A 25197-nucleotide genomic window follows, 5' to 3' on the forward strand; every position below is an offset into this window, starting at 1 on the left:
TGTGTGTGTGTGTGTGTGTGTGTGTGTGTGTGTGTGTGTGTGTGTGTGTGTATGTGTGTGTGGCCAAATGTGTGCAGTGAACATGTATGGAAGTCACAGGACAACTTACAGGAGTCAATTTTGTCCTTCTACCTTCTGAGTCCTGGAGATTGAACTCTGATCCTCAGGCAAGTGCCTTTACCTGTAATGAGTCATCCTTCAAATTTTCATGTATGGAATTTGTTGCTGGTATTGTAGACTAGGATTAATTTTTTGTATTATTAATATAAAGATATTTATTTCTGAAATTAAGTTGTGAAATTAATGAATTCAATTTCGGTATTACTTTTTCTAAATAAAATATTACATATACACTCTTTAAAATTTTGATTTATAAATACTATAGGAAAAAGATCAATTCAGGAGAAAGTGATTAGTCTACTTTAGGAATATATAAATAACAAAAAATTATCTGTTTTATATAGATTGTCTTTATTTTTTTCCCCAAGACAGGCTTTCTCTGTGTAACCTTGGATGTCCTGGACTCACTTTGTAGACCAGGCTGGCCTCAAACTCAGAGAGATTTGCCTGCCTCTGCCTCCCAGAGTACTGGGATCACTCGGCTCTAGACTGTCTTTTGAGATGAAGTTTTGTAATTAGTCCTAACTAAGGACCTGTTTACTTATTAATTAATCTAACAGAGTTTTTTGCTGTAGGCTAGGCATATCTTTGTACCTGGTTCTCCTGCCCTTCTATACAAGAACTGGGATTATAGGTCTTAGGCACTAGGCCTTGCTGGAATCACTAACTTCAAGTACTATTAAATTTTTACATTAATAAGCATTTAATAGTTTTGAGTTTAAATTAATGAGATTTTATAGAAAATATGATTAGGAGTTCTTGTTTGATTTTGCTTTGTGTTGGGCTCAGACTCAGTGTCTTGTGTATATTAAGCAAGCTCTGCATTAGCTCAGCTGCATCTTTATCCTACTGCCATTTTACATAGGATAAAATCATAATCTACATATAAAAACATTTTTTTTCAATTCATATATTTTTCTCCTTCTACGTCTTTGTACTCTGCAGACCACGCTGGCCTTGAACTTACAAGATCCTCATGCCTCTGCCTCCCAAGTGCTGGAAATAAAGGCTTGAGACACCATGCCTGGCTTGTAAAAACTTTTTAAAAGGTTTATTTATTTAATGTGTATGAAAGTTATGCCTGTATATGTGTATATGCACTATATCTGTGCGTGGTACCTGTGGAAGTCAAAAGAGGACATCAGAGCTCCTGGAACTGGACTTAGAGATGGTTGAAAGCTGCTTTCTGTGTGCTGGAAACTGAAACTGGGTCCCCTGAAGATCAGCAAGTACTTTTAACTACTGGCCTGTTGCTCTAGCCCCATTATCTACATATTTATATTTGACAATAAAATGTGTTTTATAGATTTATACTATGAAATATATCAGATTATCAAGAAAGTAATCTCAGCTACACAGGAGCCTGAGAAGAGTCCATTAGTTCAAGACTTTGATGAGCTACAGAGTGAATTCACCTTCAGCCTTGGCAACTTAGGGAGCTCATATTTTACAATAAAGTAGTTCAAAGGATGCTGGTGATATATCTCAGAATGTAGGTTCAATCCTCAGTACCACAAACAAACAAATAGGATACATTGTTAAGTCTTTGCTTTCATATGCACTTACTCTCCTAAAGACTACTCCTAATATACATAGAAGTTATTTTTCATGTAAATCTATTTGGAAGAACATTTTTATAGAAATATTTGTTGTTTGTTAGGCAGTATTTTGTAATGAAAATGTTTAGATTTGGGAGTCAGATTTTTTTCCTCTCATTGTCTTTGTTACCTTGAAAAACCATTTAATTTTTAAAACTTTAGCTTTTCATCTATTAAGTTGGTATTACCTTGGCATGCATGAGAAAAAGAAACGTCTAAGATGTCATTATATAAATATTAAGTAAGTACTAACCAATTTTAATTATTATATAACTTATGTGGTTTAATATCCTAAGATTCACACTTACTCAGATAAGCTTTGTACTTGTGTATTCAAAGAGATACTAATATGTGAAAACCACATTTAGAATATAACAGCTAAAAAATATGAAAAGAGAGCTACCAGATTTCTTCTATAGTACCTAGATAAGAGGCTTCCTTCCTTTCATTTTGTTTACTTTCTTTTCCATTCCCTTCCTTCCTTTCTTTGCCTCTCCTTTGTTGCCTTCTTTTCTTTTTTCCTTCCTTCCTTCCTTCTGATTAGAGTATTAACTTTGCTTTTGCAGGGGAAATGAATGGGAATAGATTCATTCCAGACAGTGTAGTTAAGGTACAGAAGTATAAGAAAGTAACATTGCTGAGTAGTTTTTAATTTTTACTTTAGTGTGTACTCATGTGCCACAGATGTGGTGGTCAGAAAACAATTTGTGGACATTGGTTCTGTCTTCGACTGTGTGGGTCTCACAGCGTGGTTGGTAAGGGCCTTTACCCACCGAGCTAACTAGCTGGCCACCATCTGGCGGTTCTCTTGTGGCAAACTCTTGAGTATTTGGATGACAGGCAGTAGATGACTTCACCCCTGCATTTAAGTAGCAATTAAACAGGAAGGGATAAAGGTTCTGAATGTATAAATGTGTAGTAACTACCAAAATATGTAACAGACCTAGTAGAATTCAAGGAGAAAACACATCTATAGTTAGGGAATGATTTCACACATTTATTAGGAATTGTAACGTTTAGTGATAAAAACTAAGGACTTCAGGCCTGGAGAGACGGCTAAGTGGTTAAGAGCACTGGCTGCTCTTTGAGAGGACCTGGTTTGGCTGCATCACGCACATGGTGGTTCACAACCTTTTGTAACAGTTACAGGTCTGAAGCCTCTTGTGACCTCTCCGGGCTCCCACACAGGGAGCCCTACATATAGTCAGATGCACACACGTACAGAAGATGACACACACATAACATAAGATTAAATAAATATTAAAAAAGAAGAAAAAACTTTAAAAAATGGCTTGGAGAGTTGAACAGCACAACTGAAAATCTTTATCCAGGGCCAGGCATAGTGGCACACATCTTTAATCCCAGAAGTTGGGAGGCAGAGGCAGGAGGATCTCTGTGAGTTCGAGGCCAGTCTGGGAGTTTGAGGACAGCCAGAACTACACAGAGAGACACTTTCTCACAAAACCAAACAAAAGCAAAAGAACCATGTAGATTTAGGAAATTAATTATACTTTCACTTAAAATTTGTTTAAAGAAGCTTAAATACAGAAAGTAAAAAGTTTGTGAAGGGAAAGATTTAAGACTATAGATGGTTTAAGTGACCTTGGTTAATAGAAGGGTCACAAGTTTCCCTTATAGAAAGGATGTGATGGGTGTGATTTTTAAATATAAAAAAGTTTTATAATGGGGTGATACTGATTAAAGAAGCTTAGTGCTTTCAGTTAAGTATGAAAATTATGAAGAAAGTTGGGCTCACCCAGGAGGCAGGGAGCAGGGTCTGCTTTAAGCAATGCGTGCTGGTGGTTCATTCTTACTGTTCAGTTTATATTAGTAAAAATTACGGGGTTTGTTTTTCTTTTGAGCCTATATAATCCTGGATGGCCTAGAACTTACCTTCTAGACCGGGCTGGCTACAGGTTGAAAGTTCTGCTTGCCACTGTTTTGTTGTTTGGTTTTGTTTAAGTACCTTTTAAAAATTAACTTAATCTTTTCCTGGGTCATATAGAATTAATTGATTATCTTACATTCTACACCATAGATTGATCATGTGACTTAACTTGTACAAATTTATTGTTCTCTGTAAGGATGCTCCTTTAGTCTGTTTCTAGATTAGGGGATAGAATTGCCTATGCATAGGAATTTATGTATGCTTCTGAATTGATAAGTGCTTTGTATTATATTTATGCTGCTAGAGTGAGAAAGTTATTGTAGTAAAACTAACTATAATTTCACAGTAAAGCCTAATAATGTTTTGGTTAAAAATTACTCCTGAGCTTAGAAAGATGATTCATTTGATAAAATCTGCTATGTAAACATAGGAACCTGAGTTTGGATCTCCAGGACCCACTAGGCCCAGCTGCATACATGTATCTGTAATCTCAGCATTGGGAAGATAGAGACAGGTAGAGTCTTGGAACTCATTGGCTAGTCAGTCTAGCCAAAACAGTAGCCCCAGTTTCAATGAGAGACCCTGTCCCAAAAATGCAGTGGAAAACAACTGAGGAAGAAACTTGTTGACCTTTGGTCTCCAAATGCATGTCCAAACACATGGATGTGTAGCTATGTACACATGTGTACACATACACAAAAGCATATATACCACATATGTCCATATATGACACAACACATACCCACATGCACACAGACACAGGTACATGAAGTTCTCAATAAAGAGAATTCTTATTTTCGTTGTTTTTGTTTGAAACCTTAGAGCGGAGCAGCAGAGGAATGAAGCACTGTGTAACGCAGAAGAGCTGAGCAGAGCTTTCCAGCAGTATAAAGAGAAAGTGGCTGAGAAGCTGGAAAAGGTGAGGGAAGAGGGTGTTCAAATTCAGGGTCTTGTTTCGCTGTCCATAGCTAAAAGGAGATGATACATAGAATTTTTTACCTATTGAATAACAATTTTAAAGATTTTATTCGTTAACAAACTAATAAAATTGAAATAATTGAAATAAAATTTTTAGTTCAACCAGGTAGAGGTGGCACATGCCTTTAATGCCAACATTTGCGAGGCAGAGACAGGTAAATCTCTGAGTTTGAGGCCAACCTGGTCTATAGAAATAGTTCCAGGACATCCAGGGCTACACAGAGAAACCCTGCCTTGAAAAACAAACAAACAAATGAACAAACAACAAACAAACCCCCAAAACTTTTATTTCAAATTTATTTTAATTTTGTGGGGTTTTAAATAATTTTAATTTTTTAAATTACATACACATTGGGCAGGGGTGCTGTATGCACGTGAGTGTAGGTGCCCATGGAGGCCAGAAGGAAGGTTTGGATTCCCTGGTCCTCAAGGAACAGGCAGCTAGGAACGGAACGTGGGTCCTCTCTAATAGCAGTACCTGTTCTTAACCACTGAATTATCTCGCCAGCCCTGGTTATGTTTTCAAATAATGTTCCATGATATTGTCCAGGGTGCTTCTGCCTCAGCCTCCAAAGTAGCTGGAATTATAGCTACTTAGAACATCATGTCTAATGATATAAAAATCTCTAAAATACTAGTTAAGGAATATGTTTATCAGTACTTTTGTTATCAGGAGAAACTTTTACTGAAGGAATAGAAGAATGAGTATAAGAAATAGAAAAGAGGGCTGAAGAGATAGCTGAGCCATTAAAGGCTACGCTGACAACCATAAACGTAAGAAATAGAAAAGATATAGAGAATGAAGGAGTGAGTGAGTACATGTTGGAGCCTGAGATGCAGAAGCAGGAAGTTCATGCCTGTTTTCCCTGAACATGAAGGCAGAGATCATTGCACAACATTTCTCTTGACCTGTTGACTTAAGAGGGGCTTACTTCACCTTGTAGAAGGACCGTCTTTTCAGCCGATCCTTTGCAGAAATATAATGATTTATTTTATATATAATGACATATCATTATATACAATGATGTATTTATATTTATTATATATAATGTGTAATTATGTAAATTATCTCAATTTAATATCTTTAAATACCATAATAAAACCTATATCAAATAAGACCACAGTTGGATATTGACATATTGAATTTAGAACATAAGTCTGATCAAGTGATATTGATATGAGACTTCCATTTTGATATAATAATTTAAGCAAAGGAATTTAATGGTCTGTTAAAAGAAAAGTCAGAGGATGAATTCTAGAAAGAAAGTATTAGAATAAGAATTTACCAGCTGGGTGTAGTGGTACATGCTTTTAATCCCAGCCCTTGGGAGGCAGATGCAGGCAGATTTCTCTGAGTCTGAGATGAGTTCTAGGATATTCAAGGCTACACAGAGAAACCCTGTCTTGAACAAACAAACAAACAAACAAAAACAACCCCCAAACAAACAAATAAACAAACAAATAAATAAATGACTGTTGAGTATGGTTAACTAAAATGTGTTCACAGATTAAACATTTATTGGTTGTTTAATTGCAGCTACATCGGATAGTTATTTTATGGGGGCTAGAGCTGGAGTTGAGTAATAGAGCACTTGTCCACTATGCATTCTGCTCTAGTGCAGTCACTAGTATTAAAAAAAAGTTATTTTACATACTAGATTTAATATTAATTTTTGGGAGATGTAGGGAGATATAATATTTAATGCTTACTATGAAAAGGTCACAGTCTACTAAGACTAGTAATGTAGAAAAAAGATGTCGGTATTTTGGAATAACAGTATGAATGTTAGGTGTAGTTGGAGGCATGAAGGTGGAATTCTGGGGGACTCAGAAGGCATTGTGAAATGGGGATGCTAGTATGTTTGAGCTGCTAGGCTGTCTCAGATAACTGTGTATCACAGACTAGTGTAAAGCTGAAGAGAAAATAAAATACATGTTCTAAGATACTGAGGTGGTTTGAATAAAAATGGGCTCCACAGGCTCACAGGGAGTGGCACTCACAGGGATGTGGGCTTGTTGGAGGAGGCAGGTCATTCTAGGCTCCAAGGTCTCCAATGCTCTAGACAGGTCTTGTGTGACATTCACTTCCTGTCTAGATGTAGAACTCTCAGCTCTCCCAGCACCGTGTGTATGTGCAGGCTGCCATGCTTTTGCCGTGATGATAATGGACTAAATCTCTGAAACTCTAAGCCAGCCCCAGCTAACTGTTTTTCTTTAAAAGAGTTGCTATAGTCATGGTGTCTCCACATAGCAATAGAAGTAAGACAGATGCACATTTATATCTGAAGCTGTATAGTAGTGGTGAGATTCAAGTCCAACAGCTGAAAGACTAAGTAGGAGGCATTGAAGATGGCAGGTCAGGGCTGGTGAGACAGCGCAGAGGATAAAGGTCCTTTGTGCATAAGTCTGAATTTAATCTCCAGAGCCCACATAAAAATGAAAGGAGAGAATTGACTCCACATAGTTGTCCTCTGGCTTCATGTGTGCATGCCTACATACATTCTTCATACATACGCATTGATAATAACATTAATTTTAATATAATTATGTATAATGTAACAAGTATAATACATAGTTATATAATATTGTTTACATATATCATACTATCATGTAATAGCACAGTATATATATATATATATTTTTAAGATTTATTTATTTATTATTTATACAGCATTCTGCCTGCATGTATGCCTACATACCAGAAGAAGGCACTAGGTCTCATCTGGTTGTGAGCCACCATGTGGTTGCTGGGAATTGAACTCAGGACCTTTGGAAAAGCATCCAGTGCTCTTAACTTCTGAGCCATCTCCCCAGGCCCCAGCATAGTATATATTATATATTGCTATATAACTCTATATAAAACTATATATGCGTTATATATCATATATATTGTTTTGTTTTGTTTGAATAGGGATTATCTGTGTAACAGCTCTGGATGTCCTGGAACTCATGTTTAGAATAGGCTGGCCTTGAACTCACAGAGATCCACCTACTTCTGCCTCTTGAGTGCTGGGATTTGAGACATACATTACCATGACTGGCAATAATAATATATTTTAAAAATTAGAAAGATGATTAATCTGATTAGGTAGTAGTGGTGAGAGATGTGAAAACTGGACATTAAGTGAGATCTAGTGAGGACTTGAAAATGTTAGAATGAGGTAGTAAGAAAGAGAAAATATAGTGTTTCTAGGATTTTGGTTTAAATAACTGGTGAATGTTTTTTATCTTGAATCAAAACAGGTAATTTGTGGAAAAATGAATTCTCTATTGAAAATGTCTGCATGTTATCCATGGGGATTCACATCCCCAGGTATAGTCTAGAGATTGAAATCTAGACTAGAGCTTCGTATTTAAGAATTGGCAGTATTTAAGTGGTGGAAATTTGGGGCAGTAATAAATTTGTACAGAGTGAGAAGAGGATGAAAGGTACAACTATGAAAGATTAAAAAAAGCAATTTTTGAAATATATTGACAAGTGATAATGAAAGTTAGAGAAGTAGGTAAATATAGAAAAACTGAGGCAATTTAAGCATTTAAAAATAGTTACCCAAAATATATAAATATTATATTATTATACTGGAACAGATTATTTTGTATAATTAATATGTGCTAGTTTAAAAAAGATCATTAAAAAAGTTGTCAGTATCAGATGTTTCAGATTTGTCAAGAATTGTGAAGAATGAGACAGCTATATAGAATGCACAACCTCTGCAATGGAATGGAAGAAAAAGTAGCTAACTATTCTTCATTATATAAAGTGAAGAAGAAATAAGTAGTAGGGAGCAGGAATATAAAGAAGCTCAATTAAGATAAGAGGTTTAGGCCTAGGAGTAACCTGAGCCTACCAGCTTTGAAGGGAAAGAGCCAGCAGAAGGAGTAGCAAAGAAACACTGAAGATGTTGGAATCAAGAAAGTGGAAGCTGGCACTAGTAAGGTTACTCAAAATGCTGTCGTTGTAGAGGGTGTTTGATTTGTTTTTGAGGCACCCTGATCACTGTGTGGTCCAGACTGCCTGGAGTTCATGAGTTCCCTTTCTTAGCGTGCATCACCCACACCTGCTCATGAGACTCCTTTTAACCAAATACAGACATTTCTGTCCCTTAATGGAAAAATGTAGATGAAAATGTTTTAAGAAATGTTTCCCAAGGCCTGGAGAGGTGACTGGGTGGTTAAGAGCACTGGCTGCTCTTCCAGATGGCCTTGGTGCAGTTCCCAGCACCCACATGGCAGCTCACAACTGTCTGTAGCTCCAGTTCCATAGGATCTGACCCCTCACACAGACACACATGCAGGCAAAACACCATGCACATTAAATAAAAATAAATAATTAAAATGTTTCCCATAGGATTTTGTACCACATGTTTTTGGTCTAATGAAGGTATTGCTAAGATGATTTGTGTAGCCTGTTGAAGGAGTGATGGGAGGGATTTTGGAGATGCAGGTTGAGTGCTTCTCATAACAAAATTGTAATGAGAAGGAAAGTAGCCAAAGCTAAACTTTCAAAGGGAACATACAAAGTAAAGACAAGCATAATAAACAAGGAACAACTAGTAAAAGAAAGTAAGAATGGCCAGAGTCTTGGAAGTCTGGTGTAACACTGGCATGACAGGTGCAGAGGAAGACGGCAGGAAGTTGTCGGTCATTAGGTACTACCGGAGAAAGACTATCTCCCTCTCACTTCCTTTCTCTCTCCCTCTCTCTTCTCCTCTCTCTCCCTCTCTCTCTGTGTGTGTGTGTACACATGCACATGTGCACAGGCACCTTAGTGCTTATATGGAGATTAGAGGACGTCTGGAACGTGGTTCTTTCTTTCCACTACGTGAGATCTAAGAGCCAAATCAGGTTGTCAGGTCACACTGAAGCTGCTTTCTCACTGGGAAATCTTGCTGGCCTGCAAACCCATTAAACAATATAAGGTATTAATATCTTACTAGGTATTGAAAACTTAAGTACAAATTAATAAGAACACTATTTTTGAAGGTCTTTGAGAAGGTTCTTAAGGAAATGTATATTTTAGAAGGGACTTTTAGTAAGGTGATGTTAGAGGAAAAATACTTTTAGGAAGAATGTCTTCAAAGCAAAGGGAAAATGTAATAGATTTTAAAAAATAGGCTTAGAGCCAGGTGCAATGGCACATACCTGTAATCCCAGCACTCAGGAGGCAGAGGCAGGCAGATCTCTGTGAGTTTGAGGCCAGCCTGGTCTAGGAGGTGAGTCCAGGACAGCCAAGGCTACACAGAGAAACCTTGTCTTGGAAAACCACAAAAAAAGAAAAAAGAAAAAAATTATATACTTAGGGTCAACAGTTTCTAATTTTGCTCAGTAAAATTCCATAGTTGGATCAGTATAACAAAGGATAACACAAGAAATAGATTTTCTTGTGAAATTCATTCAGTCTTTCACTATTCTAGGTCCAACCTGAGTGCTATTGTATTTTTTCTTTTTTAAAAAAATTTATTTTACAATTTATTCACTTTGTATCACCACTGCAGCCTTCTCCCTCATCTCTTCCCAGTCCCACTTACCCTCCCTCTTCTCCCCCTTTGCCCTTTCTCTATTTTTAATTTTTTATTATTTTTATTATTATCGTTTATTACAATTTATTAAATTTGTATCCTAGCTGTGGCCCCCTCCCTCATCTCCTCCCAATCCCGCCCTCCCTCCCTCTTCTCCTCCTATGCCCCTTCCCTAGTCCACTGATAGGGGAGGTCCTCCTCCCCTTTTATCTGACCCTAGCCTATCAGGTCTCATCATGACAGGCTACATCATCTTCCTCTGTGGCCTGGCAGGGCTGCACCCTACAGGGGGAGTTGATCAAAGAGCTGGCCACTGGGTTCATGTCAGAGACGGTGCCTGTACCCCTTACTAGGGAACCCACTAGGAAACTGAGCAGTCTATGAGCTTAGTTCTCAGGTACTGCACAAGAAAGTTCTTTGTTGATGGCTGAGCAAGACACTGATCTGAGTCATAGCTCAGTTTGGTCACTCTATCATGTTTTTCTTTTTTTTTTTATATTAATTGCAGTTTATTTACTTTGTATCCCAGCTGTAGCCCAATCCCTCATTCCCTCCCAATCCCACCTTCCTTCATCTCCTCCCATGGCCCTCTCCAAGTCCACTGATAAGGAAGGTCCTCCTCCCCTTCTATTGGACCCTAGCCTATCAGGTTTCGTCAGGACTGGCTGCATTGTCTTCCTCTGTGGCTTGGCAAGGCTGTACCCCCCTCAGGGGGAGGTGATCAAAGAGCCAGCCACTGAGTTCATGTCAGAGACAGCCCCTGTTCCCCTTACTAGGAACCCACTTGTATACTGAGCTGCCATTGGCTACATCTGAGCAGGGGTTCTAGGTTATCTCCATGAATGGTTCTTGGTTGGAGTATCAGTCTCACAAAAGACTCCTGGGCCCAGAAATTTTGGTTCTGTTGCTCTCCTTATGGAGTTCTGTCTTCTCCAGGTCTTTCTATCTCCCCCTTCTTTCATAAGCTTCCCTGCACTCTACCCAAAGTTTGGTTATGAGCCTCAGCATCTGCTTTGTTACACTGCTGGGTAGAGTCTTTCAGAGGCCGTCTGTGGTAGGCTCCTATCCTGTTTTATGTTTTCTCCTTCCAATGTCCGTCCCTTTCTGAGTGAGGATTGATCATCTTACCCAGTGTCCTCCTTTTTGCTTAGCTTCTTTGGGGCTATAGATTTTAGTATGTTTATCCTATATTATATGGCTAATATCCACTTATAAGTGAATGTATATACCCTGTGTGTCTTTCTGCTTCTGGGATACCTCACTCAGGATGATCTATTCTAGATCCCATCATTTGCCTGCACATTTCATGCTTTCCTTGTTTTTAATTGCTGAGTAGTATTCCATTGTGTAAATGTACCACAATTTCTGTATCATTACTCAGTTGAGGGACATCTGAGTTGTTTCCAGATTCTGGGTATTATGAATAAAGCTGCTACAAACATGGTTGAGCAAATGTCCTTGTGTACTTGAACATATTTTGGATATATGCCTAGGAGTGGTATAGCTGGATCTTGAGGAAGCGCTATTCCTAATTGTCTGAGAAAGCACCAAATTGATTTCCAAAGTGGTTGTACAAGTTTACATTCCCACCAGCAATGGAGGAGGGTTCTCCTTTTTCCACATCCTCTCCAGCATGTATTGTCCCTTGAGTTTTTGATCTTAGCCATTCTGATGGGTGTAAGGTGAAATCTCAGAGTCGTTTTGATTTGCATTTCCCTGATGACTAAGAACGCTGAGCATTTTTTTTGTTGTTGTTGTTTCTCTGCCATTCTATATTCCTCTACAGAGAATTCTCTGTTTAGCTCTGTACTTCATTTTTTAAATGGATTACTTGATTTGTTGCTTTTTAATTTCTCGAGTTCTTTATGTATTCTGGATATTAGCCCTCTGTCAGATATAGGATTGGTGAAGATCCTGTAGGCTGTTGTTTTGTTTTCATGACAGTGTCCTTTGCTTTACAGACGCTTTTCAGTTTCATGAGGTCCTATTTATTAATTGTTGATCTTAGAGCCTGTGCTGCTGGTGTTCTGTGCAGGAAGTTGTCTCCTGTGCCACCATTGTAACTTATTATTATTATTAATCATATTTGTGTGTGTTTGTCTTGCTGTGTATATGAGGCAGAGGATAACTTTCTGGAATTGTTTTTCTCAACCTTTATATATTGTCTTAGTTCCTTTCAATTGCTGTGACAAAACACCATGACCAAGGCAGCTTATAGAAGAAAGCTTTTAACCTGGGGCTCATCATTCCAAATGGTTAGAGTTCATGATGTCAGAGCAAAGGCATGATAAGAGAAACAGCTGAGAGCCCACATCTGGATCCACAAGCAGGAGGAAGAGAACACATTGGAAATGATCTCAGTCTTTTGAAACTCCGAGTGGCACACTTCTTTCAATAATGCCACACTTCTTAATCCTTCCCCAAACAGTTCCATGGGACCAATTGTTCAAACATGAGACTATAGGGCTATTCTTATTTGAACCAATGCACATGGGTTCCAGGGAAGAAACTTAGATTGTCAAGCTTGCATTGTTAAACAGCAAATACCCATACTCATTGAGCTATCTTGTTGGCCCCTGGGGTTTTTATTTCATTGGAGATATTTTTAAATTTTTAAAATTAAAATTTTGAAACACATGCACTGATGGGTATCCCTTAATTACTTGGATGTACAATCCCTGTTTGAATTGCTTGCCTTGTTCATGTTTGGCCTGAGCATTTTGCCTTCAGGTGACATAATTCTTGCCAATCTGTTACTGGCCCTTAAGGATTCCTGAGTGAATAGTAACATCACATCCTCCTTCCTGTGTTTTCGTTATGTTGTTTCTTTTCACTACTGTACCAGGGACTTAAATATAAGAAATACTTAGTCTATTCCTGTTTCTTTCCAAAATCACTACTCATAATTTTAGCTTGAAACAATGTAAAACTTATGATTATATTTGTATATTCACTTAAAACAAATCTTTTTTTTTTAGGTTCAAGCTGAAGAAGAAATACTGGAGAAAAATCTTAGTGACTGTGAACAGGAAAACAAAAGGCTTCAAGAAAAGTGTAATCTGTATAAAAGTGAATTTGAAAGTTTAAAAGAGAAATACAGGTACATTATTATGGAAAAATTTCTATGCAAATAGGAAAAAGGAAACATTTAAAAATACATCTTTTACTGTAAATATGGACTTTTTATTTAATGTAAAAGGCTTAAAATTTATGATTGAAACTTTTCTAGGTATAAGGCTATTATTTTAAATATACGACATCTTAATTCTAACACATTTGTAAATATAGAATAGAGATCAACACAAAGAATTCTTAGAGTGTGATCACATTAGCTAACTAGTAAAGATGCTTAAAAAGGAAGAAAATCACCCAGTGCATTTTTTTTAAATAAAAGAAGAAACAGTGGCTCAGAGAGTAGCCATCATTTTTCCATAGTCAAGAAGGTAGACTAGCGACTTCCTTCAGACATGAGCTATTAACAGACCATGTCTCCGCCCGTCAAGAAACGACTAGAATTCTTGTGGGATCAAGTAGAATTTTATAAGAACATAATGATGAAGAGGAGAAAACCTGTGGTGGCTGTGAAGGCCCTGATGCCATGTATGTCAAATTAATATCTTCTGATGGTCATGAATTTATTGTAAAAAGAGAGCATGCGTTAACATCAGGAACAATAAAGGCCATATTGAGTGGGCCAGGGCAGTTTGCTGAGAACGAAACCAGTGAGGCCAATTTTAGAGAGATCCCTTCACACGTGCTATCAAAAGTATGCATGTCTTTTACCTACAAGTCCGCTACACTAACAGCTCCACTGAGATTCCTGAATTCCCAATTGCACCTGAAATTGCACTGGAACTGCTGATGGCCGCGAACTTCCTAGATTGTTAAATAAAATAAATTACAATAAACTGTGAATTTTTTCAGTATTTAATACCTGTAGTTCAGTTAGTAATTTTCTCACATATAGCATGTTGCCTGTATGACATTGAACTCTAAAGTTAATGGCTGAGCAGATTCCTTCTGTCATTTGCATAGCAGAGTTGAAATTTGTTTGCTACATCAACAAATTAAGGACGTATCACAAGCCAAGAAATAAGCCAATAATGCCAGTTACAGAAAAAAAAAAAAGGTCGACTAGCGACCGGTGAGGTGGTGAGGTGTCCTAACAGGTAAAGGCACTTGCTGCCTAAGTCCGCTGACGGGAGTTTGACCGCTGGTGCCCACGTAAAGTGGAAGGAGAGAACCGACGCCACATGGCTGTCCTCCAAGCTTTGCATGAGTGCTGTAGCATGTGCCTCCCCAATCTCGCTCTGTTCCTCCCTCATACACACTAATAATGGTGATGAATACATTTTAAAATTTTAAGTGAGATTATATTAAAGATGATAACTTTAATGGGGCTTCTGACTGGTGCTCTGTACAATATAATTTTTTTCATAACTAATAGTTGTGATTAACTTTCAGAAGGTAATGTTATTCCATTTTCATCACCTCAGACTATTAATTTAAAGTGGAGAGAGCAATCAAAACAATTTTTTTATCTAATTGTATAATTATGGTACATTTTCCTTACGGTGTGTACATTCAGTATTTTTGCCTTGGTAGATGAGGTAAAGTTACTAGAGTAATTCCTAATACCTCATGCTATCAATTATAGCATTTACTTTAATGAAATGCTGCTAATTATACTCTGATAAAATGCTTGATCACTAAAATTTTTGTTTTATATTTTATAAAATAGCTTTTGAAAACATTTTGTTTTTATTTTAAATTTCAGATATATAGGAGTCTGTGTAGGGGAAGGTACTGTGCTTGTGAGTACAGTGTCCTCTGAGCTTAGAAGAGAGCATTGCATTTCTAAAGCTGGAGTCCTGGTGATTGTGAGCCACCTAAATGGGCACTGAGACCTGAACTTGGGGCCTTTCTTAGAACAACAAATACTCTTAACCATTGAGCTGTCTCTCCAGTACCTACAAAACCCTGCCTCCCAATACTGGCGATCAAATTCGTGACCTTATTCTGATTATTCTCTTCCCCAACTCTCTCATCTCCCTCCAACTTTTTTCAACAACCCCCCCACCCAAGTCCCATTCTCATGTTCATGTCTTTTTGTTTTGTGTGCAGCTAAGTTTAACCAGGGCTGTCTCTGTGTCCATGTCTGGTAGGCTCACCAATAGCATACAACTGAAGACAATAACTCTCCTCCTTCCAAATCCATCAGTAGTTTAATAGTGGGATTGGGAGGGGACGAGGGAGGGGGCTACAGCTGTGATACAAAGTGAATAAACTGTAATAAATAAATAAATAAATAAATAGTTCATCAGGGAAGGGTAGGGCCCCAAGTGTCCCTTCTACTTCTGGCTTTTAACAGGCCCAGTCTTATGCAGGCTTAGTGCAGGCAGTGGCAATGGCTGTCAATTTATGAATGTAACAGTTGTTTCATGCCCAGAAGATGACATTTTGTAGCCCTTTGAAGTTTTCTCTATTTCACATGATGGTGGCTATGAGTTTGTCATAGATAGCCTTTATTATATGGAGGTATGTTTCTTCCATCCCTAGTCTCTTAAGGAATTTTATTATGAAGAAATGTTGGATTTTGTCAAAGGTGTTTTCTGTATCTGTTGAGATGATCATGTGATTACTATCTCTATGTCTTTTATTACTTGCATATTTAAACCTCCACATGTCTGGGTTAAGCCCAATCTGATCATCTCTAATGTTATTAATTTTTATTTTTAATTTTTTTTGTTTTTGGTTTTGGTTTTGTTTTGTTTCCAGATAGTTTTTCTGTGTAGTCCTGGCTCTCCTAGACTTGCTTTGTAGACCAGGATGGCCTCAAACTCACAGAGATCTTCTTGCCCCTGCCTCCCCAGTGCTGGGATTACAGGCATGTGCCACAGTGCCCAGTTCTAATTTTATTAATTTTGGTCTTTTCTTTTGGCTAATTTGATTTACAATTTTCTAATTTTTTTAATTTTAATTTTTATTATTTGTGTGTGTGTGTGTGTGTGTGTGTGTGTGTGTCTTAAAGTGTTTGTGCAGGTGGCTGTAGGAGTCTGCAGAAACCAGAAGAGGCCATTGAGTCCCTTGTGCTGGAGTTACAGGCAGTTGTGAGCCACTTGTCCTCATGTTGCATAGCAAATGCATTTTATTTCTGAGTTGTCTTCCCAGCCTTTGTCTTTTGAAGAACCAACTCTTTGTTTCTTTGAGTTTTTTGTATTTATTTGTTTCCATTTCAGTAATTTCCTGCTTTTTTTTTTTTGTATGTTTGTTTGTTTGTTTGAATGGCTGGTTTGGTTTTTTAAGATGGTTTCTCTGTGTTCGGGACCTCACAGAGATCTGTGTGCCTCTCAAGTACTACAGTTGAAGGAGTGCCCCACTATTTCTGGTCATTTCTGCCTGGTTTTAGTTATTTATCCCCATCCTTTTTTTTTTTTTTTTTTATTTTTGTTTTTTTTTTTTTTTCTTTTTTTTTTTTTTTTTTTTTCAGTTCAGGGTTTCTCTGTGTAGCCCTGGTGATGAATTATAACTCACTCTGTAGATCATGCTGGCTTCAGGTCTAACTGCCTCTGCTTCCTGAGTGCGAGGATTAAAGGTGTGCACCACCAAGACCAGCATAAATATTTTTATTTGTAATTTGTTCTTAGAGGAAATTTAACCTAGAGGTATACAGTTTAAGCAGCAGTTTACTTAGCAAAGCAATGTAAAACATGAACACCAAAGAGAAATTAGAGTGGGTTATCCTGAGGGGCAGGAAAGTAGCCCTTAGTTCTCTGTGTGATACCTACATACATGTTTGAAGTGAGTGGCATGTTCGTGCAGGTATAGTAACTTTCTTTTTCTCCCAGGTCATACTAGCGATATCTTTCCATAATCTTGAAAGTTCACAAAGATGAGGGGCTCCTGTCAAAACCATAGTTTAAATGGTATACTGGTACCAGATTCTTTGCATATACAGCATTTTGTTCATGTGCACGTGTGGCAGGCAGTTAGGAAAGTGCCCTGGTGCCTCAGTTTCTCCTTACTGGAAGAATATAAGTGCTGCTGTAAGGCAGTTGAACCACTAGGAGGCATTCTTATAATCAAGTTATGGCTCCCAACAGCTCCCTGTTCACCTCAAAACTCACTCCTTGTCTACCAGTTGTTACCATCTTTTTTCTTTCTCGTCTTCTTTCTTTGAAAGATGGATTTACACAGTGTAGCCTAGGCTGGTCCTTTGCCTTCACCTCTTGATTGCTGGTAATACATATGAGCTGCCATGCCTGGCCTACGATCCTGAATCCCCAGGATACATGCCATTTGATAATGTGACTAATCTTCAGGATGGGGTTGTATTCAGTGTAATGGCATTTTGTTGAGGATTTTTTTTTTTTTGCTATTTTTGTATACGTATACAATATTAGCCTCTACTTTCCCCTTTTTTGTTGTGTCTTTGGTTTAAAGAGAGAACATGAATATCAAAAATGTGTGTACATTTTATTTTAATATTAATGCTTTTTTTCTTTATAGGCAGTTAAAAGAAGAGCACAGCAGTGGAAAAGAAAAATTAAGGATTATGGCAATGAAAAATTCAGAAGTCATGGCACAGTTAACTGAATCTAGACAATGTATTCTAAAGCTAGAGAGTGAGTTAGAAGACAAAAATGAAATATTACGAGAAAAGTTGTCTTTAGTAAATGAAAACCAAGAATTGAAGGTTCGTATTGTAACACAGAATGAACAATTAGATTTGTTTCAGCAGGAAATTGATAGTTCTAGGTTGGAACTGAGGAGTTTAGAAAAACTTATATCTCAGATGCCAGTAAGTATGTGTGAAAAGGAGTGAGTATACTTGATGTGCAGTGGACAAGGAACCTTGCTCTTTTACAGAACATCATTTTGTGGTTGCTGCACTAACTTATGTTCTTCTCCTTGTTTGTTCAGCTAATTCTTTCATCTGGTACCTAGTTTCCCCTCGCATTCACCATTCTACTTTTTCACTTTTCCTTAGTCTCTGAGATGCCATATGTCAGAACTGCACAGAATTTTTGAAGAGTTTTAAGAAGTATTATTTATACTTTGAAAATTCATTCCCTTGAAGTATACTATTAAGTGAGTTTTAATAAAGTTACAATCCAGTTTTACATATTTCTGTCATCCCTAAAACATCCCTTGTGCCTTTTTATAATTAGGCACCCTACCTGGGGAAACCAATAATAGTTTGTATTTCTGTAGACTTGTCTTTTGTGGACATTTCATATGAATACAGTAATAAAGACATGTGGGTTTTTTTTGCATCTGTTATTTTCATATTTTTAGGGTCATTCACATTGAGACATCAGTATTTTATTTCTTTTTAGTGTTGAATAGTATTCAGTTGTGTGAATATACTATATCTTATTTAAGCCAATGAACATTTGGCTATTTCTGCTTTTAGTCTGTATAAATAGTGCTTTTGTGAATATTGGCATAAGAGTCTTTCTGTTAACATGTTCCCATTTCCCCAGGATAAATGCCTGAGAGTAAATTAGGTATCTACTCTAAATTTCTTGGAAATATGGTAAATTTATGGCAAATTGTCTTCTAAAGCTCCTACACATTTAGAGCTCTTCCAGCACCAATTCTCTGCATCCCTGTTTGTCTCGCTATATCCCTCTTAGTTTATGTGAACTTGTGTTTCACTATGGTTTTAATTTTTATTTTTATAATGGCTAATGTTGAACAACTTTATGTAAACTTATTCAGCTAGCATGGAATTTAAAATATTCTTGTATGTTAGATTGGAAAGGTGAAGAAATTTGACGTTGACAGGTGTGAAAAAAGGTAAGAATGAGAAAATTATACTCATATGTCATGGTTTGTTTCACTTAAGAATGGATGGTAGACAGCATGGCAGATTTTACCAGTTTTAAAGTGCTGTCAGCCATGGAACTATAAAGCTGAGAGGAATTTGGAAATCTTAAGATTTGATGTCCTTTTACTAGTGAAAAACTGTGGGAGCAGGGAAATACTAGCCTAACGAGCAATTAGCAGGAAAATAGGCTCTAAGCTCCTTGCCTTTGCCTTATCTGCTTTTCTTAGATGCTGTTTACCAAGATTTTAGTGTACTATTTGTGTGCTTTAAGAATGGAACGTAGTATGCAGATGTATACTCATTTGGATATGCTCACTTTAGACGGAAATCCTTAGTTGTCCGCGGAGTCAAGAATGAGCTCACACATGACTCTACAGGTGGCACGATGCACGCTTGATCCTTTGTTCCATACAGTGCTAAGTCTGATCTGGAAATGTGAGACCTTTTATATTTCCAGAAAGTATGACTTGGTTTTTGTTTGAAGATTTTAGTCATTGAGTGCTTTGCTGTTTGTTATAACTACTTTTTTTGTTTTCTTTTTAAAGATATATTTATTTTTATGTGCATTGATGGTTTTCTTTCATGTCTGTCTGTGTGAGGGCGTCAGATCCCCTGGAACAGGAGTGACAGACAGGTGTTAGCTGCCGTGTGGGTGCTGGGAATTGAACCTGGGTCCCCTGGAAGAGCAGCCAGTGCTCTTAAGCCTCTACTGAGTGATCTCTCCAGCCCCATGTCATAACTACTTTAAAAATTCTGTATTATTTTGAAATTTGTGTATCCTTCCTAGCCATGTTTCAAATATTGCTACATATAAATGCATCTTGAAAGAGTTTGCTTAGTGAGTTATTGAGAATAGTGTGTAAGCACCATAACTTCTTTTAATTATGTATTATGTCTGAAATATATTATATTGATTTTATAACTCAAACATGCTTATACATTCTATTGATAGATATCAGATTGTTTCCATGAAATTCGCAGTTTTTCAAACTGAGTATGAAGAAAGCGGTTGTAGTACATGCATATTATAAGTTCATGAATGTTTGTCTTTAACTTGCAGTTAAAAAGAGAAATAGTTGGCTTTAAGTCATCTCTTTCCAAGAACCAGATGAATAGTTTTTCTAAAAGGGACAGTTGCATTGGCTGCTGTGAGGCAAATAAGTTGATGATTTCTGAATTGAGGTATGCTTTTCAGTTTTTAAAGTTACAGTAAATAGAATATTTTTGTTGGTCTTTCAATTAGGATGGCTAGTTGAATAGTTTAAAAACTATAGGAAATTATAGAGAATCTTAAAAGATTCTGGCTGCCCAAGTTAAAATTGATTCTTAACATTTTTGTTGTTACTTGTTTCAGATCTCTTCTTCTAAATAAAAACCATTCAAGATGGAAATCCTTTGACCCTTTGCCAGTCCCAGGGCCCCCCACTCCTGCAGATAACCAGCGTTATCAATTAGAACGTGTATTCTTCTGTCTCTACTGTAAATGTTTGCATTCTTACATATGCATATAAACATGCATAGTGATGTTTATATGTATAGTTTTTCTGTAACACTCATATCATTTAAAAAGATCTGTTCATCAGGACTAGAGAGATATGGCTTAGTGAGTAAGCTATGTTCTGCTCTGGCAGAGGACTTTAGTACATTCCCTGCACACACATCAGGCTGCTCACAACTGCTTGCAGCTCCTGCTAAAGGGTATCTAATACCTCTGGCCTCTACCCACACCTACGCTTTTGTTCCATATACCTCACAACACACACACACATACAAACGTGTATATACATACATATATATATAATTAAAATAATTTATATATTATTATAATATATAATTATAAAAAGTATATATAATTAAAAATAAAATGAATCTTTTTAAAGATTTATTTATTATGTATATACTGTTCTGCCTGCATGTGTGCCTTCACCTCAGAGGACACCAGAGCTCATTACAGATGGTTGTAAGCTACCATGTGGTTGCTGGGAATTGAACTCAGGACCTCTGGAAGAGCAGCCAGTGCTTTTAAACTCTGAGCCATCTCTCCAGCCCCAATTAAATCTGCATATTTGGTCAAAGGATAAATTTGCATGATTACTTTGTTGCTTTAATACTTTAATGGTTGTCCTACTACTATGTCACAATTTATCCATTCTCTCTGATGTTACCTAGTATTTAGTTTTTGTTCTATTATAAACAGTGCTGCAAAGAACATCTTTATGTATGGTTCCTTATACATATATGTGAGGGTTTCTTCAATATAAACTCTTTGAAATGAAATTTATAGGTTGTAGAGTATTTTATTTTCAATTTTACTAGTTTTTATTATATTTGTAAAGTGGCTGAACCAGTTTGCAATCTGACTAATGGTTTATGAGAATTCCCATGTCCTAGCTGGGTGTAGTGGCTCACACCTTTAATTCTAACCTTCCAGAGGCAGAGGCTGGTGGATCTCTGTGAGTCTGAGGCCACCCTGGTCTATATAGTGAGTTCTACGACAGCCAGGGCTATGTAGAGACCTGTCTCAAAACACAAGAACAGAAAGAAAGAAAGAAAGAAAGAAAGAAAGAAAGAAAGAAAGAAAGAAAGAAAGAAAGAAAGAAAGAAAGGAAGGAAGGAAGGAAGGAAGGAAGGAAGGAAGGAAGGAAGGAAGAAAGAATGAATTTCCATGTCCTACATAAGAGTTGGCTATTATCAGAATTTTTAAGTTTTAGCTGGGCACTGTGGTGCATGCCTGTAATCCCAGAACTTGTGAGGCAGAGGCAGGCGATTTCTGTGAGTTTGAGGCCAGCCTGGTCTACAAAGTGAGTCCAGAACAGTCAAGGCTACACAGAGAAACCCTGTCTTGAAAAAACAAAACAAAAATAAAAACAAAGAATTTTTATTCATTATTTTATTAGTTGTGTGTATGTCATACACATGCACGAACACACACACACACACACACACACACACACACACACACACACACACACCAGTTATGGAGAGATCAGAGTCCAACATTCAGGAGTCATTTCTTTCCTCTTGTAGGATCCAGGGACCAAACTCAGGTCCTGATGCTTGTCAGGCAGTCATTTTTGCTGATTGAGACATCTTGTTGGCTCAGTATTTACCACAGTTTTAAATGTGAAAAATAGTTTTTTTTTTTAACATAAAATATTAGAGCATTGGTGGTGTGCACCTTTAATCCCAACACTTGGGAGGCAGAGTCAGGTGGGTATCTGTGACTTTGAGGCCACTCTGGTCTATAGAGCTAGTTCCAGGACAGCCAGGGCTACAGAGAACACCTATCTTGAAAAACAAAAACAAACAAGCAAAAATTTTAGCAATAACTTCTGCCTTTTTTTTTCTTTTGTGCTAGGATTAAGCTTGCAATAAAAGAGGCTGAAATTCAAAAGCTTCATGCAAACCTGACTGTAACTCAGTTGTCTCAAAATGCTGTTGCTAATGATAGCCAAGAAGGTGTCAAAATACATACTTTAGAAACAGAACCTGTAAAACTAGGTGGTAGTCAAGTAGGTGAGTATATTTACATTGAATTACTTTAATAAATGATAGTTTTTACTGATAGTATTTCAAAGGAAAAGATTATTGATAATATTTCAAAAGCACTTAGCCTTCTATTAATACCTATTATTTGAAAAGCAGCAAGAATTACTGTGTTGTTCTTAGACTTTTCATTGTTTAAAAAATATATTGCTGAAATAAAATTTTATCCAATAAGATGTACCTATTCCAGAGATGCAGTTGGGTGGCCAAGCACGGTAGCACACACCTTTTATCCCAGCACTCAGGAGGCAGAGGCAGGTGGATCTCTGTGAGTTTAATGCCAGCCTTGTGTATATAGTCTAAGAACAACCAGAGCTACATAGTACAACTCTGTCCTAAAAATATACGTATTTGTTTGCGTGTTTGTTTTTAAATATGTTTTTGCATTTATTTTCCGTCACCATAACCAAAACATAACTTTTCAGATATAAATATTTATCTATTTATTTATAAATATTATATGGATGAAGGACCTCAGGATTGTTTTTTTCCAAGACAGCGTTTTTCTTTGTGTAGTCCTGGCTGTCCTGGAATTTGCTTTGTAGACCAGATTAATGTCAAACTCACAGAGGTCTGCCTCCCAAGTGCTGGGATCAAAGGCATGCACCATCACATCCAGCTCACACATAAGGATAAACATTTCTTTAAGCAATACTTTGTATCCCACTAGTTTTTATGTTGTATTTTCATTTTATACAGTTTAAGCATTAAATTGATTACTTCTTTAATGATTGAATCTTAGTCTATGTGTTTCTGTCTGATTTTTTCTTTAATATTCAAAGATCTATCTTTATATTATTATGAGTAGTCAGAGCATATATTTCATATATTTTTACTGTTTACTTTATTAGTAGTTATTCAGCCCAAGGTTTCATGCTTGGTAAGAATGTGACTTACCATTGAGCTATATCCCCAACTATATATATATATATATATTTTTTATTTTTGTTGTTGTTGTTCACCTTTTTTTTGAGACAAGGTTTCATATGTAGACCTTGATGGCCTGGAACTTGCTTTGTAGATGAGTCTGGCCTTGAACTTTTTGAAATCTGCATCTCATTCTGTGGAAGTATGTGCATATTAGTGCAGTTGACTGTAGAAGCCAGCAGAGTGTATCGTATTGAGCTGAATTACAGGCAGTTATGAGCTGCCTGGAAAGTGCTGGAAATTGAATGTAGGTCTTCTGTAAGACCTCTTACCTACTGGCTCATCTATCCAGTCCCTTTCCCTATCTTTTAAAATATTATTCATTACTAGGTTGATGGTTTTAGTTTTAAGTTTTCTTCATACCTGATGATTTTCAATATATTCATTGTATCAGTTATTGAGAATAATATTAAAATATTCAAATGCATGTGATTGTGTTGTAGGGTCCTTTTAACCCAATATAACTTAAATACCAGATCAATGCAGGTGACAAGCTCCTACTGATAGATCAGGGCTGCAGAACAGACTTGGGAACTGATCTTGACACTGAAGGGATGTTGTACAGCATACTTAAAGGATGAAACTATAAAGTGAGGGACAGCAGGGTGGGCTGTAGCATTGTCCGATCATATTTTAACATAAGGGGTTAACCCAGGGAGTTTCAATCAATCAGGATAGGAGTAGGTTCCTGGGCTTGGGAACATGAACTTAGTGTTGGTATAATGTTCTTGTGGAATATATACAATTTACCTTTGTTCATTCACATGCTGATTTCTCTCCCCACTATCTGGTTTCAATCTGGACATTTTATTGTGAGGCTTATTCTAAGCATCAGCTGTCTCAAGTTTGTGTAAACATGCCACCATTTGTTCTCTGTATTGCCAAAAAACACAACCAGCCAGTGCTGAGCAATGGATAGGATAGAGTGGGACATCCTGGTCCAGAGGGGAGGGGAAAGAAGCAAGTGGGAGGGGGTCGGAGAGAGAGATCAGAGAGGAGAGGACTTGGAACCACCAGGAGAGATGAACTAGACAGAAGATGTGACTAAAAGCAAGTATAATGTGGAAAATCTGAATGGGAGGAAACTATGCAGGCTTGGAGGTTTAGGATGGAGTAACTATTTCCCAGCATTGCGCTCTAGGTTAAGTAAATACCAGTCTCTGTGATTTGGTGATTTGGGTATATACAGCTGGTTTAGGAATACCAATGCTTAACTAAAAGATAAATCAATAATAAATATTAGTAACTAACAACAACTTACTTTGAGCCTTCCAGCAAGCTGGAGACGTGAAATGTTGGACTCAGACAAATGTCTCCTTATAAGTTGTCCCTGTGATGTCCAGGCTCAGACACTGTTTACTTCAGCCAAAGCTGTTCAGCTGTTGGGATCCCAGATCCCATAGGGCCTGGAATCTTGAGTTTAGTTTTTCCCTGTGATTAAATGGAGTCTGAAAACGAAATGGTAGGACTTAGAATAAGTTTCTTTTGCTTGTTTCCAACAATTGTTTTGTGTGTTCTTGTAGCTCTCCCAGTCTTGTATTCTAGAGATGTTATTCACTTACACATAATGTCATGTCTAATTGAATAGACCCTCATATTAAATGTCTCTTTTAACTCCGTGGTAATATTTATTTTGTTTTAATTCAGGGTAGTCCTTTTAGGTTTTTATTATTAGAGTTTGACTGATAGAATTATTTCCTATTCTTTTGAACTTCCACATTAATAGCTAAGGAGATAGTTTTTCTTCTTCTTCTTCTTCTTCTTCTTCTTCTTCTTCTTCTTCTTCTT

At 37.1% G+C, this 25197-nt stretch overlaps 1 protein-coding gene and 1 pseudogene across 3 annotated transcripts in view; both read left to right on the plus strand.

Annotated features, from left to right (window-relative positions):
- Positions 1 to 25197, plus strand: part of Ccdc18 (coiled-coil domain containing 18) — a 104297-nt gene that overhangs the window by 18044 nt on the left and 61056 nt on the right. For all 3 annotated transcript variants that reach the window (XM_055611553.1, XM_055611552.1, XM_055611551.1), the window contains 5 exons: positions 4429 to 4525; positions 13082 to 13203; positions 17613 to 17799; positions 19997 to 20118; positions 22295 to 22452. In XM_055611553.1, coding sequence (XP_055467528.1) covers positions 4429 to 4525; positions 13082 to 13203; positions 17613 to 17799; positions 19997 to 20118; positions 22295 to 22452 — 686 coding nt within the window. The remainder of the gene's footprint in view (positions 1 to 4428; positions 4526 to 13081; positions 13204 to 17612; positions 17800 to 19996; positions 20119 to 22294; positions 22453 to 25197) is intronic.
- On the plus strand, positions 13669 to 13996 carry LOC129680064 (elongin-C-like; annotated as a pseudogene).

The sequence above is a fragment of the Psammomys obesus genome, unplaced genomic scaffold (assembly GCF_907164565.1).
Source record: "Psammomys obesus unplaced genomic scaffold, mPsaObe1.curated_primary_1811, whole genome shotgun sequence".
Classification (NCBI taxonomy): domain Eukaryota; kingdom Metazoa; phylum Chordata; class Mammalia; order Rodentia; family Muridae; genus Psammomys; species Psammomys obesus.